The following is a 20895-nucleotide window of genomic DNA, read 5'->3' as shown; positions in this document are numbered from 1 at the left end:
GGGAGTTGGGGCTCGAACCCCAGTCTTGCATATGGTAACATTTGTCCTCAACATGGTGCACTACTGCCTTGCCTCCCAAGGCATTAATTTTTAAAACCTGGATGAGATTAAAAAAAAAATCCTTGAAAAATAAAATTACATAAGTGTGAAATGAACGTCACCAACACAGAGAAAAGGAATAATCAAATCCTTCCTAAAATGGAATCTCATTAGGAAAGCTCCAATGGAGGGGCTGGGATATGGAACTCTGGTGGTGGGAATTGTGTGGCATTGTACCCCTCTTATCCTACGGTCTGGTCGATCATTATTAAATCAATCAATCAGTCAAAAAGAAGGAATCTCATAGAAACTGATGGACAAGGGGACACAGGGCTGGCAAGAATGGGCAGAGGTAAATTTGTGATCAGAAGCTTCCTCAATTGTGGTTTGTTTTTTTTTTTCCTTTTCTTTTTCTGGGAAGCGAATTTCTGGGTGGTTTAGTCATGTTGGTCACTGAGTCATCAGGCCCAAAGGAACCTGCTGGAGCCTGAGCTCTGTCAGCTCCTGGCTCCAGGAGTTCTCTACTGGGAGCTTCCCTGAGAAACAGCCACACCATTGCCAGCACCCTTGTGGTAACCTTGCTGGGGGATCAAGAATTCCAGAGAGCCCTGAGCAGGAGGGAGAGAGGCTTTGCGCATCCTAGGCCCACCCAGGGGATAAGCCTGTGGGCTTTTCTGTGTCCCTAGTCCCCTGTTTCTTTCCTCCCCCACCATCTGTGGCTTTAGGAGAACATGAGGTTCCTCTTTCTGTGCTGTCTGCCAAAAATCCTGTGCTGGATCAGACAGAAAGCCCAGAGTGTTTCCGGGATGTGTTCAGAATGGGGTTTTGTTTCCCAACACCAGGCTTGCCTCTGCTACAGATGACACAGGTTAGTACATGTTTGGTGACCCCATTGCTGGGGACACATACACTCTCTGCCCTTTTGCAAGGGGGGAGATAAATTCCCAGGGCTGAATGGAGTGCCTGGGAGGGAGGGTTTTATCTGATGAACCCAGAAGCTTCCCACACTGTTAAGGGTCACCGGTCATGGGGGAAGGGTACACCCCGCAGAGAAGTAGCAGCAAGGGCCAGATTCTGTGACCACATCATCACGTATGCCAGGTGCCAGCCTGGAAACCCACATCCCAGCCCCATTGTCCTCAGAGAAAGATGGCATTTTGCTGATTCATTTTCTTCTTCTTTCTCCCACATTGTAGCATCCACTCAACTATGAGCCACTGTGAATGTGTAATTGTTTCCAAGGTCCTGAGATTCCCCATACAAATATGAAATAAAGGCGTGGAAAGGTGGGAGGCCTGGTCTTGAACATTCAAGAAGTTAGGTATTTAGGGGCTGTTTCTGAAAGAAGAGTTAGGCTGGCATTGTTGGGGTAGGGGCCAGCAGATAAGACTCCCAGAGGGCATGTGCTTTGTCATGCATGAAGCATGGGTTGAACCCTGGCACCACAGTATGGAAGCACCATGGCATGGGAAAACCCTAGTGCAGTGCTCTCTCTGTATCTCTCTCTCTCTCTCTCTCTCTCTCTCTCTCTTTCTCTCTCTCTCATATGGAATAAAAAGACTGGGAAGTCTGCCAGGAGCAGTGAAATAATACATGCTCAAGACCTTGATATCTCAATAATAATAATAATAACAACAATAATAATATTGTTACACTCAGCCAAACATTGATTAGGATTTTACAGATGTTCTATAGGACAAGAAACCATGGTTTATGGAGTTATCTTTTCTGATACAGATGAGCCATTTCATTAGATAAACAACTCTCCAGCTTAACATGGACTGTCACTAAATCTGAGACTTTGAATACTTACTTACTGAGTGAAGTAAAATGCATGGGTGATTCTCAGATGAGAATCAGTAAAATGCATGGGTGATTCTCACTCCCATTGGACATGGAAAGAAACTGTGAGCCACAAGTTTACCATCTTCCTTTCTTCCTTTTTTTGCATTTGAATTATTAGTGAGTGAATAGTGGTTTATAAAAGTATAGGATTTCCTGTGAGAATGTTATACACCAGAAAAGGTAGCAGCAACAAATGCTGGAGAGGTTGTGGGGACAAAGGAACCCTCCTGCACTGCTGGTGGGAATGTCAGTTGGTCCAATCCCTGTGGAGAGCAGTCTGGAGAACTCTCAGAAGATCAGAAATGGACCTACCCTATGACCCTGCACTTCCCCTCCTGGGGTTATATCCTAAGAAACCAAAACCACACCCATCCATAAAGATTTGTGTTCACCTATGTTTATAGCAGCACAATTTGTAATAGCCCAAACCTGGAAGCAATCCAGGTGTCCAACATCAAGTTGTGGTCTATATACAAACCAGAATACTATTCAGCTATTAAAAATGGTGATTTTACTATTTTCAGGCCATCTTGGATGAAACTTGAAGAAATCATGTTAAGTGAGATAAGTCAGAAACAGAAGGATGAATATTGGATGATCTCACTTATAGACAGAAGTTGAAAAGCAAGATTAGAAAACACTAAGTAGAACTTGGACTGGAGTTGGTGTATTGCACCAAAGTATAAGACTCAGGTCCTGAAACATGATGGCAGAGGACCTAGTGGGGGTTGTATTGTTATGTGGAAAACTTGGAAATGTTATGCATGTACAAAATATTGTATTTACCATCAAATGTAAAACATTAATTCCCCAACAAAGAAATTTTAAAAAGTACAGTATTTCAGGGTGTAGTTTCACACCCATATCTGGTATGTGTACCCACCTCTAAAGTTCTGAGCCCTTTCCGGGGATAACCACCAGAATTCTCGTGGTTTAGGGGGAGTCATTCTTCTGTTTCTGACTTATTTCACTTAACATGATTTCTTCAAGCTCCATCCAAGATGGGCTGAAAACGGTGAAGTCACCATTTTTAGTAGCTGAGTAGTATTTCATTGTGTATATATACCACAACTTGCTCAGCCACTCATCTGTTGTTGGACACCGGGGTTGCTTCCAGGTTTTGGCTATTACAAATTGTGCTGCCAAGAACATATGTGTACACAGATCTTGGATGGGTGTGTTGCGTTCCTTAGGATATATCCTCAGGAGAGGAATTTCAGGGTCATAGGGTAGGTCCATTTCTAGCCTTCTGAGAGTTCTCCAGACTGTTGTCCACAGAGGTTGGACCAATTGACATTCCCACCAGCAGTGCAAGAGGGTTCCTTTGTCCCCACACCCTCTCCAGCATTTGTTGCTGTTACCTTTTCTGATGTATGACATTCTCACAGGAGTGAAGTGATATCTCATTGTTGTCTTGATTTGCATTTCTCTGACAATCAGAGACTTGGAGCATTTTTTCATGTGTTTCTTGGCCTTTTGGATCTCTTCTGTGGTGAATATTCTGTCCATGTCCTCTCCCCATTTTTGGAAAGGATTATTTGTTTTCTTGTTGAGTTTGGCAAGGTCTTTATATATTTTGGTTATTAGCCTCTTGTCTGATGTATGGTATGTAAAGATCTGTCGGGCTAGTGTCTCAGGAGAGAGAGATGGCCCAGGAACTAAGATTGAGGCGGCAAGGCAATATCAATCTTTATTCATGCGAGATCCCCAGAGTTGGGCAGTGGCACACCTTGTTAAGCCACATGGCGTGAACCACAATGGCCGGTGGCAGCCTCTTGGTCTTGCAGACCCACCTTTCTCCAGGTCAGGACACAGAAGAGAGAAAACAGAGAAGGAAGTGGCTTGACAATACCATAAGTGGGAGGGGCTGGAAATGGTAGGGCCCCCCTAGCAACAGTTGCTAGGGGTTCAACTAGCCTGATTAGCAATACCCTGCTGGGGCTTAGGAAGGAGACCTTTAGTCATTTGTATGACAAGGCAGGAGACTGATATATAAATAATAAAGAGCCATTAGTAGCATGGAATATAGGGTGCTTTGGGGGGCAGGGAGAGGATGGATGTCCCCTCAAGTTCAAGCCCTGCCAAGCTCAACCACATGTTCACAATTTCCCAACAAAGATCTCCCATTCTGTGAGGGGTCTCTTGGTTTGGGTAGTGGTTTCTTTTGTTGTGAAGAAGCTTTTTAATTTGATGTAGTCCCATAGGTTTATGCTTGCCTTAGTCTTCTTTGTAATTAGATTAGTTTCATTGAAGATGTCTTTAAAATTTATGTGGAAAAGAGTTCTGCCAATATTTTCCTCTAAGTATCTGATAGTTTCTGCTCTAACATCCAAGTCCTTGATCCACTTGGAATTTACTTTTGTATTTGGTGAAATATCCAGCGTCATTTTTTTTTCAGCGTCATCTTTTTAAATTGCAGATAACCATGCCACTGAATATGTGTCCTATAGTTTCTTTATACAGTCATCTGTTGATGGCATTTAAGTTACTTCCATATTTTGAGTTTCGCTTTATTTCTGATTATAGATCATTTATTTTTATCTTTTCCTTTTCTCCTCCTCTTTTAAAATTAATTAATTATTATTATTATTTGTTTTTACCAGAGTACCACTGAACTCTGGCTTGTGGTGGTATAGATGATTGAACCTGGAACTTCAGAGTCTCAGGCATGAAATACTTTGGCATACCATTATACTTTTAATTATTCTTTGAGATGAGAGAGTATTTCTAATTTTGTGTGCCCCACCACTCCCAGCAAGCACCATTTTGGACGTTACACATGATCAATAGTACTTATTGACAGATTCTTATCAATGAGTGGAAGTGTCTCCAATTTGCCAGTTAATGCAGCACTATCACTAATTGCCTATTCTTTTGTTGTTTGTTTATTTACTGTGGAAGAAAAATGAGGGGGGAGAGAGAGAGAGAGATTGAACATGAGTGACTCACCTGTGGCACAGGTGGTGTTGGGGATTGAATCTGAGGTCTCCAGGGCCTCAGGCATGCAAATTAATACTTTAACAGATTGAGCTATCTCCCAGGCCCTTATCACTCATTCTCATTCATAGTTTCTTTACTCTCTTTTCTAGGAACACTTAGTGTATTAAGAATGTTCTCATCTCTTTATCATCAGGTCAGCCCAAACCAGACGTAACTTGGTACAAGAATGGCCAAACCATAGATCAGTGTGAAGTCACTTCCAGTTATGAATTCTCCCAGAATCAGTACATCCATATACTGCATCTGTACAGGTAAGTGGGAACATCTTTCCAGGTTGTCTCTTAAGACCCCTTCATTCCATCCTGTGCTGGTTCTTGTGAGGTAAGTCTGAGACAGGCTGTCTTTGTTTTCTGCTCCCTGACATTAGATGCTCCCTAATTTTAGCTGCTCTTTGCAGGTGCTGGTCAAAGTTTCCAGCAGGGTCTCTGCTTAAGCTGGTAACTAACAATCCTTTCTTATAAAATAAATAAATAAATTTGTTTTTTAAAAAATAAGAGTTGCAATTCATGTCATTTAGGGGCTGGGTGGTGGCACATCTGTTTGAACGCCTATATTCCATGTGTATAGACTGAGGTTTGAGTCCCTAACTCCCCACCCGCAGGGAGGATGCTTTACAAGTAGTGAACCGTGTCTGCAGTCTTTCTCCCTTTCTAGTTCTTCCTCTCCTCTCAATTATCCTCTGTTCTATCAAATAAAATAGAAAAGAAGGAAGGAAGGAAGGAAGGAAGGAAGGAAGGAAGGAAGGAAGGAAGGAAGGAAAAAACTGGCCACCAGAAGTGGTAGATTTGTTGTGCCCAAAATGAGCCCAGCAATAAAAACAAACAAACAAAAAGTTCATGTTATTTGTCACTTACTAATACAGGACCAGAAATGTCTCCAGGGCCTCAGGCATGCAAATTAGTACTTTAACAGATAGAGCTACCTGATAGTTAGCAGCTGACACTTGCAGGGCACTTGGGGAGTTAAGGAGTGGGAGAAGGAGGAGACCATGCTGAGGGCCCAGGATTCACAGGGAGACATAACAGGGTAGGGAGACAGAGATGACCTTTCCAAGTGGCAGGGCAAGGAGCCCCCATTGCCTGCTCCAAAGTCCAGGGGGGCAGTGACCCAAGGGAAAAATACTGAATATTTGGTGTGATAGAAAGCATGCCTCTCAGGTTCCCAGTCTGCCATTTAACTATTTTATTATTTTTTAAATCCTTTTCTTGGTGGTCTAATATTTATTTACAAAATCACAAGATAATAGAGGTGTAATTCCACACCATTCCTACCATCAGAGTTCTGTGTCTCCAACCCTTCCTTGAAAACTACAGTAGTTCTCCCAAGGTTACAGATGTGGATGGACTATATATATAGCTCCCACACTTGAAGAAAATATATCAATACAATTAACTGTTTATCACATCAATCTGACCCGAGGCCCAATCTATTCATATTTAGCATAGAAGCCTGTATCCCTGTCAGTCTGAGCTTGCAGTCTGTAGTCACATTTGGGAACATTCTAGGCTGCACTCATTTCAGGACCAGTCTTTCTGAAATGACAGAGTAGGATGACTCAGCCTCCCTTTGGAGAGTGGGGCAGTCCTTATCATTGCTAGTTTATAGTGAGGGTAAGGTCATGGAGAGGCCCTGGGAAGGGCTTATGATGATGCTCTTGATGGAAGTGACCCATCGTATTCATGGGAGAATCCAAAGATTCCCTGATTGGGATCCCAGGTGATGAGGTAGCCTGGTATTGGCCAAAATAGCCATAATTAAGTGAGCCAGTCTCTTGCCCTTTTCCAGCTTTTGTAGACCCTTTTTTATTTGACAAGATTGGACTTATTCCCATTTGCTAAAGCATTGAGGGTCATTTGTTGTATTCAAGCCAAGTATTAGGTTTATGGGGTCAGGCCTCAAGTTAGGGAAGATATAGACCTAGGTTTTTAGGGGGATCTGAGTTCAGCTCAATTTTTTTTTTTTTTGGTATTTACTTGTTTGATGATTGTAATAAAAATTTTCATATGGACAATAATTCCTTTGCTTGATACACACACACACCCTCCCCACCCGCATCTCTCTTGATCAGTTGTATACAGTGTCTTTTCTAAAGATCTCCAAGGGGTGATGATAATGTTAATGTCCTATCAGAAGAGACGAAAAGATGGAAGAGTAAATTTTAGTTTCTTTTGTATAGTTAGTTGAGTAGTTAGAGTGACTGAGAGAAGTGAAGTAGGGGGTAGGAGAGGAGCCTATCTAGGCCTAAGTAATATTTTATTAGAGGATTTATGGTGCCTTCTTTAGGCCATTCTACTAGATTGACAAGCTTATTAGGTCTAAGTCTAGCCAGAGAGGGCTATTGACCACTTTTACTTTGAGGTATATAATTTTCCCTAACTTACAGATATCTGTACACATGTACCCAGTACCCTAGACCCTAGCCTATATCTAGGATCTGTAACTCTGTTGGAAAATGCACCATCTGAAATGGAACTAGGTAGACCCATGTGCCATCTAACCATTTTTTAGAGTATTTATTTGTAGGAGAGAGAGAGAGATAGAAGAGAGAGAGAGAGAGAGAGAACAGCTCAGTTCTGCCATATCGTAGTACTAGGCATTGAACCTAGGGACCTCATGTATGTAAGTCTGGTGCCTTATATCCATGACCCAGCCTGCTATTTTCAAAGGCAGCACATCACTGTCTGGGAGGTAGCACAGTGGAAAAAAAACTTGTACTCTCATGCTTCAGGTCCCAAGTTCAATCCCTGGCTTTGCATGTGCCAGAGTGATGTTCTGATTCTCTCCTTCCTTCTCACTCATAAACAAACACAAGAGAAACTCACCTAATGGGGAAAATATTCAGTCCTAAAGAGCAATGGTAGAGCAATCTCCTAACAGACATGGTTGCACTGTTCAGCTTAGCAGAAAGCATTCTGGGTGCCGATGATCTGTGAAAGTTTTTTTTAAGGTTTATTTATTTATTTATTATTATTATTATTATTGAAGGGGTAAATGCTTTACAGTGCAGTCATTGACATCTGCATGCACTTCTATTAAGTACCAGGCCTCCAAGGTTGTTTTTTTTTTTTTTTTTACAGGAGTGGTTCTGAGGTGGGGACCTCACCATTGATTCATTCATTCACAAGTGTCAGAATCTCTGATTTGTTACCCATGATGTAAATGCATGGAGCACTGTTCTGTAGGAGTCTGGCTCCCACCAGGATAGTAAATGCAAGGCAGGGAAGGTGGTATTTCATGCAGGTGCCTCTCAAGATGACAAGTTCTGAGCTCCAGTGTCAGTCTTGAATTGTCTGGCCATCATCAGAATACCATAAGCTTGCAGTCTTCACAGAAAAATGCTTCTCTGCATCTGCTTGGATTTGGTCCTTGGGTTATAAGATATAAATTCTGGAATATTTGAAGGTTCATGTATCTGCATTTATCCAGGGCCTTTAGGGGGCTTCTATGAAGAAGATCTGATCTGAGGTTCTGCTCTGAGGCCAAGAGCCCCTGAGTTGTGTCGCTGAGTCTCCAGAACTGCAGTCCTCCCTTGCTGTGGCCCCCTCCTCCCTGCCCTCTCTTCTCTCACCACTTCTGTCCCGCTCCAATTCTCTGGAAAAGCAGATTGTCTGGAAGGTTTTGATCTTCATCTCCTGCAGTTATGATCTTGGCAGGCAAGAGGGATGACAAAGCAGGAAGACACTGAGGGGAGATTGTCAATAATAACAGTGTGGTTTGCAGCAGGGCGTTAAAAACAAAACAAAAATCTGCTTTTCAAAAAAACGTAGGGGCTGGGGGAGGACTATGCAAAGAGATGTTGATTGAACAGGGGCTTGTGGTCTCTTACCAACACCAGCAAGGCAGACAGATAAGAATCTAGAGAGAGAAAGAAAAAAACTCCTCCTCCTCCACCTCCTCCTCTTCCTCCTAGGAGGTCTCTTTTGATGGTGACAATCACATCACTCTCTGCTGAGACACAGCACAGATTACAAGTGAGGCAGGGGTGGGGGGTAGGGGTGGAGGGGAAGGCAGAGAGGGACAGAGTAGGGGTGCCTGGGGTAGAGGGAGGGCCAGGCAGCATGTTGGATCTTATTGCCTCAGCCCTGGGCTATGGTGGGGTTGTCAGTAGCCCCTGTAGAGGATCTGGTCAGGACAGTGAGCTGAAGAAATTCACAGTGGCCACAGGCCTGTCTGCCCCTGTGTGGACAGGTTTGACTTGTCTGCCCCTCTGGAGACCCGGTGGTGAAGCTCCAGCCTTATTTGTGTGAGGCCTTGGGTTCAGCCCCAGCACCCCATGAGAAAGCAACTAAGGCAAAAATGAGTGGGGCTCCAGGGGTGATGGAACAGTGCTTAGATTCCTCTCCTCTTCTCATAAAACCGGTAGAAATGGGGAAAAATTGTTTCAGAAAAGCAGCTCAGTGGGAGGGTGCTTGCATGAGATCCTAGGCTAGACTTCTGGCACAGACATAAACAGCAAGTGCACCCTCCATATTCATGTCTCCCTGGGCCCTCAAAAGGTCACCTTCTGGCGTGTCAAGATAGATCACCTGGGCTGGTGTTTGTCATGAGCATGATCATAAAAACAAGTAAAAGTAAATCCTTCTAAAGATTTACTCAGTTTGAGCTTATCATACCTACCAGGTGTGCTTAGAGCCAGCGTAATCTTTACTTGCATAGTTTTGGAAAGTGTTGGGAGCAGGGCCATTTTTCAAAGTCAAAAAGGAAATGAATATTGAGCAGGAGAGTTATAAACAGACACAAGGGCTGAAGTGATTTTTGTTATCCAAATTCATACTGGATTTTTTTTTTTTTTTAGACAGAGAGAAAGAGAGACAGAGAGAGATTGAGAGCACAGCACTGCAGCTTCCTTCAATGCAGTGGGGGCCCGTGTCAGACCTAGTTCATGCACATGACAAAGCAGCATACTATCCAAGTGAGCTGTTTTTGCTGGCCCATTTGAATGGATTTTACAAGATAGTATCTATGACTTGAGTAAAGCCACGACCTTCTCAATTGTTCTTTACATCTAAGTGGAAAGACATGCCAGAGCCTCAGGACACTGGGGTACATTCCTGAAGCTGCTCTGGTTAGTGGTAGCGGGCAGAGAAGAGAGAGAGAGAGAGAGAGAGAGAGAGAGAGAGGCTCCTAAGTGTTTGTTGTCTGAGGCTGGGGGTTTAGATTGACCTGCCAATGCTCATGGCTAGTGGAGAAGCAATTACAGAAGCCAGACTCCTTCTGCACCCCATAATAAATTTTGGTCTACACTCCCAGAGAGGGGAAGAAATGTTAGGGGAAGGTGACTACAGGGCTCTGAATCCCAGTTTCATCAGGACCCAGAGAGAGAAGAGGAAAAAAGGAAGGACATTCTGAAGAGGTAATAGGTGTAGGTGTGGCTTAATAAAGAAGAGAAGGAAATAAAAAGGAAGAGAAGGCAGGACATAGAAACAATGGGCAAAAAGATATAGAGATAGATAGATGATTATAGAAATAATAGTCGGTCCATATCTGTGACATTGAGAGAACCACAACAGTTCCATTGGAGGGAATATGGACACAGAACTCAGGTGGTGGTGGGATTTTACTACTATATTTCATAATTTTTGAATCACTAATAAAAAATAGAAAAAAAAAGTATTTGCTGTCTGAGCCCAACACTATGGTCCCCAGGAGGGGTATCAGTTTCCCTCAACTGTGATCACCTGGGGAAGGCAAACTCTCCAGCAGGTAGTGAGAAACACATGAGTTGCTGGTCATGAGTGAAACAGGGCAGAGGAGTTTAGATAAACCAACTACAAACAGCTCCAGCCCTGGGAGAAATGCCTTGAAGTCATACATGTGGACAAATGGTGAGGTGTCACCATGAATGCCACTTAAGAAGAACAGCATACTGGCCGGGGAGACAGCCCAGTGGTGGAGCACAGGACTTGCAAGTATGGAGTCGCATTTGATCCCTGAGTGCCACATATGCCAGAGCTGAGTGGGACTATGGATTCTGGACTCTGTCTCTTTCACACACACAAAAACCATTTTATTTATTTAGTGAGAGAGATAGAGAGAGAAATATAGGGACCAGAATACTGCCTCAGTTCTTGCTTATGGTGCTGTTTGGGGTTGAACTTGGGACCTCAGAGTCTCAGGTATGAAAGACTTTTGCAGAACTGTTCTATAACTACTAAGCTATCCCTTCCTGGAGTCTATGAGTATGGAAGATTCTTTTTTAAATTTTTAAATTATCTTTATGTATTTATTGGATAGAAACATCCAAAAATTTAGAGAAAGGGGGAGATAGGGAGAGAGTTAGAGAGACATCTACAGCCCTGCTTCACCTGTGAAGCTTTCTCCCTGCAGGTGGGGACCTGCAGGGGCTTGAACCCAGATCTTTGTGCATTGTAACATGTGTGCCACCACCTGACCCCCGTATGGAATATTCTTTCTACCCTCAAGAGCAATAGTTTGAAGTCGGGGCCCCCCGTTTAAATCTTTTATTTAAATCTCAGCCCTGTCTCTTATAAGCCATATCATCTTGGGCAGGTTTCCTAGCCTTTCTGTGCCTCAGTTTCTTCATCTCTAAAAATGGGTCCCTGGCAGCACCTACTTGATAGAGTTGGCATGAGAACTAAACCAGCACATGCCAAGAACTTAGGGTACTCAGTAATTCAGAGTTTTCTGTTTGTTTTTGTATGTGTGTGCTTGAACTCTACTTTGGGCACTGGCGGGCAGTTGGACAACTGGGCAGAGAGAAAGGTAGCTTCCACTGGCAGCGTTTTCCCTCCCCACTGTCTCTCTTGGAGCATCAGACCTAATTAACATGGTTGATGGAGGACTCATTGGGTAGAAATAAAGATGACGGATGCGGGATCTGCCTTGGCTAATTGCTTTCATCCCAGGCAGGAAAGCATGCCGTGAACTTTGTGTTCCCTGGAGCTTAAGTAGGTGTCATAAGTCTTAAGGGTGACTGGGAGGACTTTCCGGCACCAGGAGTGCCGTGATTCCAGACCAGACAGGCTCCCGCAGAGTTCTTCCAGAATGAACTCAGCAGGTGTGCGTGGTGGCCATTCCTCAGAGCTGCCAGAATGTGAACCCCGTGAGTCCCTGGGGTGACCGGGCCCTGCTGGGAACTCGCTGCCCATCATCACACTCCTCTTTTCACCTTATTCGGTGTCTGAGTGCCAGGGGCCACTCAGCTTTTCCTAGGGACTTTCCTGGACATACTCTCTCGTGTGGTGTGTGTGTGTGTGTGTGTGTGTGTACATATATATGTTTATTAACTGGATAGACACATTTTTTTTACGGGGGCCAGGCAGTAGCACAGCGGGTTAAGCACACATGGCGTGAAGTGCAATGAAGGATCCTGGTTCGAGCCCCCAGCTCCCCACCCTCATGAGCGGTGAAGCAGGTGTCTATCTTCCTCACCCCCTCTGTCTTCCCATCCTCTCTCGATTTCTCTCTGTCCTATCCAACCACCACCACAACAGTGGCAACAATAACAACAACAAGGGCAACAACAATGGACTCCAGGAGCAGTGGGTTCTTAGTACAGGCACTGAGCCCCAGCAATAACACCGGAGGCAAAAAGAAAAAAACTACTATTATTCATTTAATATTAGTTTACAAAATGATAAGATTTCAGGATCCAGGTGGTGGCATTCCCAGTTAAGCCTACAAAGGGCTAAGAGCAAGGACCTGTGCAAGTATCTGAGTTTGAGCCCCTACTCCCCACCTACAGCAGGGACGCTTCACGAATGGTGCAACAGGTCTGCAGATGTCTTTCTCTCTCCCTCTCTATCTCCCCCTCCTCTCTCAATTTCTCTCTCTCTCCTATCCAATAAAACGGGGGGAAAAGTGGCTGCTGGAGCAGTGGATTTGTAGTGCCAACACTGAGCCCCAGCAATAGCCCTGGAGGCAAAAAGAAGAAAAATAATATTTCAAGAGTATGGTTTTATGTTTGTAGATGTGTGCACAACATCTGATACTCAAGTTCCTCTGCCCACCCTTCCCGCCCCTAGCCCTCCCCTGTGATAGCACAGTTTTCAGAGTCTAGGAGAGTTTGGTTAATAACTTTTTGCAAGTCAGATTGCTATAACTATCTATACTCCATACACCGGTGAAACTATGCTGGTGGCAGGCAGTCCAGCTCAGAAACCTGTACCAAGACCTTGGACAGTCAGAACTTTCTCTCAATCCACCGCCCCTGATGTGAATGAAAGTCTAAGAATGTCACCTCACTACACCTGCTGAGATCAGTAAGTTAAGCTGACCAGAAACATAGGTAGGGGAATGCTTGGGCTGAGCAGATTCAGCCTGACTTCGTCATCCATTTCCAAGGCCCATGGGATTAGATCTCCAAATACATCTTTGATGCCAAGGTCCTGAAGTGTCCCCTCTTGAGTTTTCTTCTGTGTTTTATAGCTTCAGGTCTAATATCTAACTCACCCAATGTAGTATGGACCTTACCATGTGGAAGACCCTGAATTGGAGCCTCACCATCACATGGGCGCTGCTGGATGGTGGAGCAGTACTGTGATGTCTCTTTTTTCCTTCCCTCCCCCCTTTTATACCTCTAAAATAGAACACTAGGGGCTGGCAGGAAGCACACCCAATGGAGCACACATGTTACTCGGTGCGAAGACTCCAGTTCAAGTCCCCAGTCCCCCACTTTCATGAGGAGTAGAGCAGTGCTGCAGGTGTCACTCCTCTATCTCTCTCTCCCTCTCTTTTTCTTTCACTCTCTATCAAAAGAAAAATGAAAGAAAAAAGGCAACTGAGAGCAGTAGAGTCATCATGTAGGTACCGAATCCCAGCAATATCCTTAGTGATAAAATAACAAAGGAAAATCAAAGAGTAAGAAAATTGGATGGGAGTTGGGCAGTGGTGCACCCAGTTAAGCACACATAGTGTTAAGGATCTGAGCAAGGATCCTGGTTCGGGCCCCTATTCCCCACCTGCAAGGAAACTGCAAGTGTCTATCTTTCTTTGTCCTTCTCTATCTCTCCTTCCTTTTTCATTTTCTCTCTGACCTATCCAATAAAATGGGAAAAAGAGCTGCCAAAAGCAGTTGATTCGTAGTGTTGGGACAAAGCCCCAGCGATAGCCCTGGAGGCAAAAAAAAAAAAAAAAAAGGAAATTGGCCTGGGGGAAACAGGCTGTGGAGAGTTAACATCCAGCATGTGCAAAGACCCTACAGTGTGTTAAAACAAAACCAACAAACCTAGAAGGTGTTACTGTACTTCCCATTATAGGGTATAAATGGTGGGACAGGACAGGGAAGAAGACCCATCTGGGAGCACATGTTTGTGCCTCAAGAGCCTTGTTTCTCCCTGTTATGCACTCAGCCAAGGACCTCCAGTGAAATCCCCCCCCTCCGTACACACACACACACACACACACACACACACACACACACACACACACCTTTCCAGAAGCTTCTCTTGCCCATGTTTCTGCCTCCTTTCTCCATTCACTGCTGCCCTGTCATGGAGTTCTCTTTTGCTGTCTCCCTTGCTAGACTGCTGCCTCCAGGCTCTTAAATCACCTCCTACCTTGTTCTTTCCAGAGCACAGAGCCAGTCCGTGTCTGAACCCTACGAAGTTGGGTTGGCCCCAGCCCTCTCACTTCTCAGCCTCCCAACCCCCCCACCCCCCAGACACCAGCCCAGGCCATTGTGAGCAGAGTGCCAGCAGCGTGGGAGTCTGGAGAGGAGCCCCTATAGACAGCTGCCTCCCCACTCTGCCTCCCACTGCCTCCTCACATGGCAGAGAGAGCAAGAACACTGTTGGGTGTCTCTTAAGGGCGTGAGTCCTTGGTATAAATTGCAGAGGGTCAAGCACATGCTCTACTGTGAGGAGGCCTTGGGTTCAATTCCCAGGACTGCATGGGAGCATCACAGATTAAGGGAACTTCACTGAGTGTGGGATCAGTACTTTGGGATCTCTGTGTTTGCCTGTCTCTACCTCTCTGCTCTCCACCTCTCTCACTCTCTATCTCACCCTCTCTCTCTAGTGATATAGAATAATGAATTTGAGTTGGGGAGGCCACTCAGAACTGTGGCCCATGGTGGGAGGGCACTAATCCCATCGTGAGGACCCCACTTTGATGGTGTTGTCTAACCCCACCACCTCTAAAGGTGTCATCTCCACATATCATCACATTGAAGCTTAGGGCTTCAGAGCACAGATTGCAGGAGGGCAGAATTCTGTCCATAGGACAATGTGGCAGGTGTCTTGATCAGCTCAGGGATAAGCTAGGAGCAGGCCCCAGGATGAACAGGAGACCCCTGGCTGAGGTTCAGAGATCTGCAGCACAATGAAGCCACTATGAATATTTACAAGGTGGGCATCAAAGGTGGACTGCCTGGGTCAATAGTAAATGAACACTAAGTAAATATGGGTTTGTCAGGAAAGTCATGAGATGCTTTTCTATACACAGATACACATGGCTTTTCTGAAAACCTGATGTTAACTTTTCCCTAGGTCTTCTGACACTTATTTAGATACAGTCACTTTGGGGCATACAAGTTTCTTTTTCCTTTTTTTTTTAATTTAAGAAAGGAGACATTAACAAAACCATAGGATAAGAGGGGTACAGTTCCACACAATTCCCACCACCCGATCTCCATATCCCATCCCCTCCCCTGATAGCTTTCCCATTCTCTGTCCCTCTGGGAGTATGGACCCAGGGTTGTTGTGGGTGCATACAAGTTTCAAAGAAGAATCAGGCTGCCTGGCCAATGCACTTCGGAGAAGATGAGGGTTGACACAGAACCCTGAATCCTTTTCTCTTTCTCCTTCTCCTTCCTCCTTCTCTTCCTCCTCCTCCTCCTCTTTCTTCTTCTCCTCTTCCTCTTCCTCTTTCTCCCCCCCTCTTCCTACTTTTTCTTCACTGTGGAGCTGGGATCTTGTGCATTCATAATTTTGGTTCTTTCAGCTGACTTTTTCATTCTTTCTATTTCAGATAGAGCTTGAGAGAGAGAGAGACAGAGAGAGAGAGAGAGATCAGAATACTAGAACTTCCCCTAGTGCTGTAGCACTTCACTACAGTGCTGGGACTTGAACCTGGGCTTCTGTGCATAGCAAGGCACATGCTCCACCTGACGGGCTATTTTCTAGCTCCCCAAATTCTGAATTCATTTTTTTTTTTTTAATGGAAGAACACTGCTCAGTTCTGCTTTATGGTGGTGGTACTAAGGACTGAACTTTGGACCTTTGGTGCCTTAGTCTTTTTGCAAAACCATTATGCTGTCTCCCCGGTCCTATTTTGGATTTTAAACGAGAGCCTGTATACAAAATCACAGAGCTGGTACAGTGTGACTGGTGCGTGGGCATTGACTCTCTCTGTGGACAGATGCCAGGATGTGGGAAGTGAAACCTGGAGATAACTCTTGGACCCAGTCTTGAAGCATTTATCTCACTTCTGAGTCATCAAGAGGCTCAGAGAGCTTCGTGTGACCTGGTAGTCTGCCCCATGGAGCCTCACTCTTCCTTTGCCCTGGAATGTTCTTTCTTTGGTTAACCCGCATGGCGAATTCTCTCATTTCCCTCAGATCTCTGCTGAAAACCACCTGGTCTCTGGCCAGTCCTCTATAATATTTTAGCACTGCCTGTCCCCAGCATGTCCTAGCTTCCTTACTGTTTTTTTTTTTTTTCACATAGTGTTTGATGTATGGCACAGTTTAACATCACACAAAGGCAATCACATATGATGTCTAACAGTTTTGTGGAGGTCAAATCAACATACTCTGTACTTTTTCAATAATGTGTCTGTATGAGACCAGATTTCCTTCATACTTCTGAAACTCAGACAGAATACAGCATCACATAGCACTGCTCTCCTCAGGTAACTGCCAGGCTACTGACTTTATGTTGGTGGTGGACTCTGGGTTTATAAGACTATGGTGGAGCTAGGGGTGAGGGGTGGGTAGGGCAAGTTAAGACACTCACCAGAAAACTTGCTCCTCCTCCTTCTCTCCTCCTTCTTCTTCTTCTTCTTCTTCTTCTTCTTCTTCTTCTTCTTCTTCTTCTTCTTCTTCTTCTTCTTCTTCTTCTTCTTCTTCTTCCCCCACCTCCTCCCCCTCCTCCCTCTTCCTCTTCTTTGCCTCCAGGGTTATTGCTGGGGCTCAGTACCTGCACTACAAATCCACTGCTCCTGGTGGCCATCTTTTTTCCATTGTTGTTGTTGCCATTGTTGCAGCAGCAGCGGCAGCTGCTGCTGTTGTTGTTGTTGGATAGGACAGAAAGGAATTGAGAGAGGAGGTTAAGACAGAGAGAGGGAGAGAAAGACAGACTTCTGCAGATCCGCTTCACCGCTTGTGAAGAGAACCCCCTATAGGTGGCGAGTCAGGGGCTTGAACCAGGATCCTCGCGCTGGTCCTTGTGCTTCAGACTATGTGTACTTAACCTGGTGTGCTACCACCTGGCCCCCCAAAACTTGCTTTTCTAACCAGGATTGAACCTTTTTTTCTTTTTTTGTATGAATACTCTCTTGGTTTAGTTTCCAGAGTTCTCAAGGAACTGATTCAAATTAATTTTGTCAGTATTCCTGTTGCCTCCACAGAGGAGAATTCTATGAAAAAGCTATTAAAATACTCTGTATTTTCTTTCTCTCTCTACTATCTTTCTCATTAATAAATAAATAAAATCTTTAAAAAAAAGTGGTCTGGGAGGTGGCACAGTGGATAAAGCATTGGACTTTCAAGCATGAGGTCCCGAGTTCAATCCCTGGCAGCATATGTACCGGAGTAATGTCTGGTTCTTTCTCTCTCTCCTATCTTTCTCATTAATTAATAAATAAAATCTTAAAAAATACTCTGTAATTTTCTACTAGCTTTGATGTGAAGCCAGACTTCCTTTATAGACTTCAACTCAATCGATATGTTTCATAAAACTCAATAGGGAAGTCCATGCAAAATTTCAACAGCCTTCTGCTTCTCATATACAAACATATGTACATATATAAATATATATACATGAAAATGTAAAGCATTAGTATGCTTAAGAAATTTTACTTTGCTTTGGAAAAGCATAGGCATTTCCCCTAAAAGTATGTTACTTATGTTGACATGTAATGAGTTTGTCTTTGTTCTGTGGACATAAATAAATAAATGGCTAAAACAGCTTCTCAGTTTTTGTTTTAATGTGCTAAATGTTGATAGATATGATCCTATAAACAAACAATTCTTGACCTCCTCAATTATTTTTGAGAGCACAAAAAATCCTGTAATCAAAATGTTCTTACAATCTCTCATTTAGACATACCTAGGAAGTTCAAACTCAGAAGAAGTTCCCTTAGAGTGGCTTCAACCTCCTTTCTTTTTTAAAGTCTAGAAATAATTAATTTAGAAATTGCTTGAACAGGACTTTCTCAGCAATGTGGAGGAATTCTATGGCTCCCTGTAGTCCAAGTGATGCTCTTCAAGGAAGGAACTTAACTGATTGTGTAGGCAATTTCTCCCTGGAGGATTTTATATTTCTGTCAACACACAGTGGGGCTTGAAGTTCACTTTGCCAGAGTATCGTGGAGGAGTCTAAGCCCCAGCCCTACTCATACCATTTCAGCCTCTACCAAGGAAGTTCCTTCTGGAACAGCCTGTACCTGTCCGTCTTATACTGTGTGACTTGGCCCAGAACTGACCTACAGGGCTCTTGGGAGAAACTCATATGATCTCTCCCAGAAGATTTTCAGTATTTCAGGACTGCACACGATGTCTCGGGATCTCCTTGAGTCTTCCTCAACTAGTAACCTGATAGGGGCAGTACATACCATATATAAATTGTCAGTTAATCCATTAAGCTCAAGACATAGGACAGAAGCACTTAATTTGTAAAGATGACCTCTCTACATGTTCATCTGTCCTTTTCCTGTATGCTAGTTTTCTACCAGGACACACAAAGTCAGAAGGCTCTAATTTATTCTCCTAGCTTCCTTGCTTGCTATCTTTGTCTCTTCGGGGAAACTATTCAGTGTCTGGAACCCTCAGCTTTGCACAAGGAAGAAGTAAGCACGCTGTTTAAAAGAGGAGGCACTCAACAGAGGCAGGCTCTTTGTTCAACTTCCTTCTTCTTCTTTAAAATGATTAAAGATAATCATCCAAACCATGTCAATGACAAGCCATAATTCTCTCAAAAGCATTCATTAGTAAGTTGGAAGTTCAATATCTTTCCTCCAGACCATTTCCCTCTCCATTGTTCTTAGGGTGACTTGTCAACCTGGTGTCAGTCAGAGCACGTCTCATAAAATTACACGTAATTTCATCATGATATTCTCCCATCTGAGAAATGAAATATTAAAGAAATGAAATATTGAATCAAATTTTTTACTCCTGTTAATCTAATCTTTTCCCTCCTTGATTCTTGAAACTTACTTCCCTCCTTTACTGATTACATACCTGCTCCTTAAGCTCAGCCTTCTTTATTTGTCTTCCTGACTCTTCCTTGCATGTCATGTACACAAGACACAGTTGCTTTAGAGAAGGTGGTTTCTCTGGCAGAGGGATCATGACCTGAAAGGGGCAGGGAATCAGAATGATTTGGTCTCTGTGGCTTCTGCTCCTGTGCTTGCTCCTTGTAAACGCTTCACTGAGGCCAGATATCTAAGAATGAAAGAAAAGAGGTGTGAAAGAAGTGACATGGGCACTGGGAAACTCAACCAAAAGACACTTTATCTGCATCCTTTCTTTAGTTTTAACTAAGGTCAACCTAAGTCCCATGAATGATGAGAAAAGTTGCCTACAGAGTGTGGGCCAAGGGCAATTTGTTTCAGAATATATTTGGACATCTTTAAAAATAGATACTTAGGTCTTTCCCCCATGAAATCCAATTCAAGAGTTTTATTTATTGTTTGTTGATTTTTTTTTTCCAGAGCACTTCTCAGCTCTGGCTTATGGTAATGTGGGGTATTAAACCTCGGACTTTGGAATTTTGGGCATCAAAGTCTCTTTGCATAATCAGTATGCTGCTTCCCCCACCTGATTCAAGAATTTTAAGTAGAATTCTTGTGTTTCTTCTACAGTTGTGTGTGTTGCTTGTACACAAGTGATTGCATGCTCCGGGCTGACAATTTCCATCATTTCTGGTTTTGGTCAGAGAGGGAGAATGGAGCTGAGAGGCATCACAGCACTATCCCACCATCTGTGGAGGTTCCTTTGGTGCCATCATGCTACCATATGATTTTGGAACTTGGGTCCAGGATTACACTTAGTAAGGTATGCACTCTACCAAGAAAGCTATCCCTCAGTCCTTCTACACACTTGTTGAAAATCAGAGACAACCTATTCTTGGCTCCCCCAGATTCTTGTAGAGAACACATAGCATAACATCTCTGTTTTGGAACTTTCAAAGTAGCTCAGTAGCAGGGCACAGAAGCTGTGTGTCTGAAGTCTCCTGGCTTTGCATAATGCCAGAGCTGAGCAGAGCTGTTCTTACTCTCTAAAAATTTAAATGAATCTCTTGAAAATGTATCTGTTTTGCAAAGCCCACACATAGTGATCTTATTTGATCATCCAAATAACCTCATGAAACAGATTGGAGGAGGTGTTTTCCCAGGAAATTGTGTAGGTGCTGTTTTACCAAGAAAATTCTAGTCTCCACATACTATTGGCCAAACAGCCAGATATGAGCTGCAAGTCAGGTCTGACCCACCTCAAACACCCTAGTGGCTTTTGCTTGGGAGTCGGTTACCAACAAAGAAACCTGGACACTGAGGAAGCTGGAGTTGGTCTGTTACTGCTGTAAATGAAGCCTCTGTAGACAGGCATGAAATAGCTGAGAGCTTCAAGTGCATAGTTGAGTTTGGGGAGAACTGGAGATTCCTGTGAATGAGGAAGAGAGACTGGAAAAGGTGGTGAGGGTCAGAGATGAGAAACTGTACCCTTGTGTCAGCAACTGTACTGTAAACCATCAACTACCACTCCACTTCAATAAAATGATTTTTTAAAAGGTGGTGACAGGAGCCTCCTGGATTGGATATTTGTGCATATCTTACACAGATCAATCAACAAAACAAGCAAAAAGCATTGACTCAAAGTCCAAACCAGACCCA

General features: G+C 43.8%; 1 protein-coding gene across 1 annotated transcript in view; it reads left to right on the top strand.

The window, feature by feature from the left end:
• Positions 1–20895, top strand: part of ALPK2 (alpha kinase 2) — a 149761-nt gene that overhangs the window by 36089 nt on the left and 92777 nt on the right. The window contains exon 4 of the mRNA XM_060173943.1: positions 5018–5135. Coding sequence (XP_060029926.1) covers positions 5018–5135 — 118 coding nt within the window. The remainder of the gene's footprint in view (positions 1–5017; positions 5136–20895) is intronic.

This window comes from Erinaceus europaeus, chromosome 15 (genome assembly GCF_950295315.1).
Source record: "Erinaceus europaeus chromosome 15, mEriEur2.1, whole genome shotgun sequence".
Lineage (NCBI taxonomy): Eukaryota > Metazoa > Chordata > Mammalia > Eulipotyphla > Erinaceidae > Erinaceus > Erinaceus europaeus.
Note: the sequence above shows the minus strand (reverse complement) of the source record. Positions and strands in the feature narration are given on the sequence as shown.